This window comes from Salvia hispanica, chromosome 3 (assembly GCF_023119035.1).
Source record: "Salvia hispanica cultivar TCC Black 2014 chromosome 3, UniMelb_Shisp_WGS_1.0, whole genome shotgun sequence".
Classification (NCBI taxonomy): Eukaryota; Viridiplantae; Streptophyta; class Magnoliopsida; order Lamiales; family Lamiaceae; genus Salvia; species Salvia hispanica.
Window position 1 is genome coordinate 52,987,878 of NC_062967.1, and position 5,490 is coordinate 52,993,367.

Here is a 5,490-nt window from a genome sequence, read left to right on the forward strand (position 1 = left end):
ACTTCAACTAGGGAATTATCTCTTCTGCTCTGTTCCATCTTCGCGTGCTCTACAAACCTCTCAATAGGGCACTTAATCCCTATCATCGCCTCTCGATTGTCATTTGTTGCACACTTGAGTATAAGTTTGCTAGTTGTCCCCATCCTTCTTGCTTTTGTTTGCTGCTTGTGTATGCGTTTTTTGGCTGTAATCTTTTTGGTGTTTTGATGTTATAAAGTTGAAATGCGCTCACCATTATTCAATGGTTTGAGCAAGTTTGATGCATAAAAAAATGATCATTTTCTTTTTTTTGCCGATAAGAGTGTCTTTATTTGTGGTAGTATGGTCTTTCTTTTATTTTGCTGAGATGTATTATATTTATTTTTTGTTGAACGTATATCATGATATTGGATTTGGGGTGAATCTCATTTTTAACTAATACTCCCTCCGTCCCACAAAATATGTCACACTTGTGGGACGGCACGAGATTTTAGGAGGTTTCGTTTTGTGTGTTAAATGAAGAGAGAAAATATAATTTTTATATTCATGTGAGAAAGAACTTTTTCTAAAAAAGAAATGTGACATCTTTTGTGGAACAAACTAAAAAGAAAATTATGACATTTTTTGTGGGACGAAAGGAGTACTATTTTCATTATTATTTCTTTTTTGTCTTTTTCGTTTTATCAGTTTTATATTAAAATTGATGTTGTCGGACGTTTTTGGACGGGACAACAATAAAAAAAGCCTCCAACACTAGTTGAAATTCAATATATAAAAAAAAATTGTTGTATAAGAACGTCTACTTGAATAAGTAAACAATTACATAAAGTTATAGACAATGAAATTGTCCAATCTACACATTTATACGTATTTTTTAAAGATGAAGTCGAAGATTTTCCGACAACAAAACTCTACTGGTAACATTTTTGTGATATAGGATTGACGGCTTGATCCCTCAGTAATTTGTTTACTAACGGATTACCAACATATTATTAATTGACAAATTCATGTTTTTCGTAATGAAAATAGACGCCTCAAGGTTGCGCTATTTTATTTTAGCTATAATGTGAAAGTTTATGATTTGTAGTGCTTTTTGTGTACCATGGCACGTTACTAATAGACGAAACTATGCGTGACGGATTCAACTAAAATCGTAGGTGAAATTCATTCTAGAAAGACCAGAAAATATAGGATGAATTGTTGATGTAAAACACAACTATTTTTGGCAATATTTGCAAAATATATTGAGCACTTTTACAGTAACTTGGATGTTATTCTGAAATGTTTTATGTGAGCAACTTGAGACATTCACATCTGCAACCTATGCTCAACTCAAATATACACAACTACCTGTATAAATACCTATAAATGTGTAGGTGCGTCGGGCTCCCGTATAAACCTATACTACAGTGTAGATAAGCGCGAGGTACCGAAAATCGACTTCTAGCACACCCCGGTAGCTCCCCTGTTTCGCAGAAAATACATTCAAGTTAAGGGTATGTCATTTCTAATTTTCATTTTCATATTACGTCTTATGTTCCGTTTGTCACCAATGCACGTCACGTGTACTGAATAAACACCAGGGACGAAGAGAAAGAAGGCCGACCTGCTCAATAAAGCCCAATAATTTTCCACCAGGCAGCTCCAACTAACGCCCATATCACAAGCTGAATTAGAGCCATTGTTATACCCAAAATAAAAACATGACGCAGATCTACAAAGCCAGCTGCAAATCAAAAAACCAAAAAAAAATAATATCTGAGTAAAAACGTCGATCTTTTTGTCCCATTTTTTATAAGAAAAAAGATGCATACCGCCATAGTAGACTGCAGCTTGGCCACTGCTATAATGTGTGATTGCACCAAAAAGATTAGTATTATAGGCCAAGGACAACGCAGCGAGTAAGCTCGGGACTTTGGCGGCCAACTGCATGCCAAGAAAGGCGGAATAGAGTGCCCCAACATGCGCGGTTTGGCTAGCAAACAAGTAGTGGATGAAGAAGTAGGTTATTTGGAGGAGGCTAAATGATCCGAACCAGCTGAGCGAGAGCGATTTAAGAAAGGTGGCGACGCAATCTGACAGCCACGGTATGACACCAAGAACAGTCATCTGCGTCGCCATCCCAACTAGAGCTCCAAACCAAACCAATGTGTCCCAAGCTTGTGTCTCATTCAGGCAATCTTCCCATTCAAGCACACCGGTTAGCAGCAGCACTGATAAGCCTATCATAGCCGCAACCACACTAGACATTCTCAGAGCTTCTCTGCACACACGCAGAGAGATTTGGTTGGAGGAGTGGTTAACAAGAAACAAGAGCACGGGCGCTAAACTAAGTGCATGTTTGGTAGGCATGTTAAGATATAACACAAGATAACTAGAGTAAGATGGGCTTTAAGCGCCTAACATGTGCCTCATCTTATCTACCAAACAGTCAAATAAGCCCATATAACTCATACTCCCTCCGTCCCATGTTACTTGCACTGTTGCTTTTCGGCTCGTCACAAACTCCTTACACTATTTATAGTTTAAGTTAGAATTAATCCATTTAATTAATATGTTAGTTTAAGTTAAGAGGTCCTTTATTAAGTAGTGTCTCATTACACTTAAAATTCTAATTTTATTACACGAAAAAATCAATCGCAAATTTACGGCCTAAAATGAAAAGTGCGAGTAACAAGGGACGGAGGGAGTATTATCTTAGCCTTATCTAGGCTACCAAACAAGCAGTAAGTGATGACAATTGCTTACCCGGCGATCCATAGTGAAACGGTGAGCACCAATGTTGCTATCATGATCCATTCATCTCTCTTGATGGGCCCCATCTGTTCGAGCTTTTGGCGTGCCATTGCAGGGGCGTCGGGGGTGCTCTTGATCTCCGGTGGATAAATCTTGTACAAGATTGCGGGAGTCACCAAAAGGGACACTAACGCGGGCATGCACGCTATCTTCAACCATGTTACCCATCGATCTGTGATCTTGACACCGAGGCTTTCGGCTAGCTTCACACACAGCAGGTTCTGAGCTGCGGCGGTTAGGAAAAATGCACTTGTACAGTTGTTGCTCTGCCATAAATCAAAGTAGCATGCTCTGTTATTCATTGTTGCATATACTTCCTTTGTCCAATTCAAAATGAAACGTTTTTTCTTTTTTGAGTTATCCCATTAAAATTAAAACCTTACTTAAAATGGAAATAACACTATCTCTACTTTTTCATTTCTCATACTTTACTCCCTCTTCGTTAATTCACAAAACAACACTGCATAAAATTTGAACCAAAACACTACTAGTATTCATTGCTATGATGACATTTTGTACATAGGTGCAAAACTTACTTAAATCCACAAATCAAGAAAAATATGACCATCCATTATGTCATTTGGTGTAAAAAAATTAAAATCAAATTTAATTCTCTGCAACTAGTATAATAAGTTGTTTTTTTATACCAAAAATGTTTTTCATTAATATATTTATTTATAAAAAATTGGGTCCTTAACTGAATTATGATTTAGTTGAAATGAGGAAACAATGTCCTCTTTCCAACCTTTAATGCTTTACTCAATGAAGAACCTAAATTGGGCTAAATTAGTTAGGTATACGAATAGTTAAAAGACATTAGGCAAATTTTTAACATGGTTTTGTCCATGAGAAAGATCTCAGACAATCGCAGAGGCATGTGTCATTTCGTGTAAACTAGCGATATCTTTGTCTAAGGGTCTAAGCACATATTAATTACCTGATTATTAAAAAGTAATTTACACGTTTAAGTATACAAATCCACTAATCTACACGAAAAGGCTGAAAAGAAATGGATAAAACGGCAGATCAGTGAAGCACTAGAAACAAGAATAAAATATTTATTACTATAAAAAGAAAAGAAAGTGGGTGAAACACAATCTTAAGGGGGTATATATGAAGCACTAAAATTAGGAATTAGATAATTTATCCTTTTTTTCACACATAAATTGATAGCAATAAACCATGTTAAAAGTAACATAATCACATTATATGATGGACCAAATTTAAAATCGCAATAGAAGAATTCCATTTCAAACACTTTTTGACCTAGTGAATTCATTTAATGACACCGCATCAAAATCATGCGGAAATAATTAATTAAAAACAGAATCAGCCTCTACTATCAATCCATCAATCCGACACAAAAAAATGGGAAATCACAAAAAATCAATTATGACACAAAGAAATGGGAAGTCACAAAATCAATAATGCAGTAGTCAGATTCACTCTATATCTGAATTTGAAATCGAAACTTTTGATCTCAGGACTTAATAGTTTTATTTGTACTATTTTAGTATTTTACTATTATGACATTAAATTAAATATTGATTCACTTTTTCTATTGGTAATTAATTAAAATTCCATGGAAACTTTTGGTCCCACGCATTAACAATATTATATTACTGCTATGTCAACTCACGCACACGCGGCTTACTTGATTCTGCGACTGAACAAGAAAGGCCCCGAGCCTCCTGGATGTTGGGTCATTGGGCTTACTCTCGGCCCCGGCCGCGAGCGATTTGATGATGGGCAAAAAAATCCCCCCGGCCCGGGCGGTGGAGCTGGGCATTCCCGGCGAGATAGCAAGCTCGCCGAGAACCAGGCCGTAGGAGAGGCCGAGCGTCCCCTTGCCGAGCCAGCGGACGAAAAACATGGCGATCCGGTCGCCGAGGCCGGTCTTGACGAAGCCCTTGGAGAGGAAGAAGGCGGTGATGATGAGCCACGTGACCTCGTTGGTGTAGGCGGCAAAGGCGGCGGTGAAGGCGAGGGTCTTTGAGGCGACGGCGAATGTGAGGCAGATGAAGGACCACGCGCCGACGGGGAGGGGGCTGAGGATGAGGCCGGCGATGGTGGCGATGAAGATGGAGAGGAGGGACCACCCCTTGTGGCCCACGGCGTCCGGCTTCGGGACCGCGAAGCGCAGGAGGAGGCCGAGGGCGATGCACCCGAGGAGGGGGAGGGGCCGGGCCCCGCGCCACGGGAATTTACGCCAGCGCCGCCTTGGCCCGGCCGCGGTGGAGGTGGAGGTGGAGGTGGTGGGGAGGAGGTCGTTGTGGGTTGCCATTTTAGTGTTTTTATCTCAAAGGGAAAGGGATTGTTGCATGGTTGGGAGTTGATGAGAGAGAATAGAGAGATGAGTTGTGTGGTGTGTGTGTGGGGAGTGTGGGGAGAGTGAGTTGTTGCTTAAATACTACCATACAAATTCAATTGGAACCATGTTTTTATGTACTAGTATTAAAGTCGTTTGAATTTTTTCTTTATAAGTCTAAGTTTGAATTCTTATGGATAAGTCACCGATTCTATCCGGCATTAATTTCTAGATTAATGCTGGCAAATTATATTTAATAATACAATCTTGGTATATAAAAGGAAAACTGAAATCCATTTCTTCTAATGTTAATTGGTTTCTAACTATATGAAAATCTATATCCTGGTATGTTAATTGCTGATTGTGAGTAAAATTTAATTGACTCGGCATTATATCTAGTTTGAAAT

At 38.9% G+C, this 5,490-nt stretch overlaps 1 protein-coding gene across 1 annotated transcript; it reads right to left on the reverse strand.

The window, feature by feature from the left end:
• Window positions 1-1,167: 1,167 nt before the first annotated feature.
• Window positions 1,168-5,134, reverse strand: LOC125212265 (dicarboxylate transporter 2.1, chloroplastic-like). The gene is made up of 5 exons (XM_048112375.1): window positions 4,430-5,134; window positions 2,728-3,041; window positions 1,794-2,242; window positions 1,586-1,705; window positions 1,168-1,444 (listed from the first exon to the last, which is right to left on the reverse strand). Exons 1-4 carry the CDS (start codon window positions 5,057-5,059, stop codon window positions 1,590-1,592), a joined length of 1,509 nt encoding a protein of 502 aa, XP_047968332.1. The 5' UTR covers window positions 5,060-5,134; the 3' UTR covers window positions 1,168-1,444; window positions 1,586-1,589.
• Between the last annotated feature and the right edge of the window lie 356 nt (window positions 5,135-5,490).

Excerpts from the sequence above, each read along its gene's own strand:
- LOC125212265 (XM_048112375.1), bottom strand. The coding sequence starts at position 5,059 with ATGGCAACCCACAACGACCTCCTCCCCACCACCTCCACCTCCACCTCC. Across the intron at positions 3,042-4,429 it reads TTGTTCAGTCGCAGAATCAA|AGCAACAACTGTACAAGTGC; the intron begins GTAAGCCGCGTG and ends GATTTATGGCAG. Across the intron at positions 2,243-2,727 it reads GTTTCACTATGGATCGCCGG|AGAAGCTCTGAGAATGTCTA; the intron begins GTAAGCAATTGT and ends GCGTGTGTGCAG.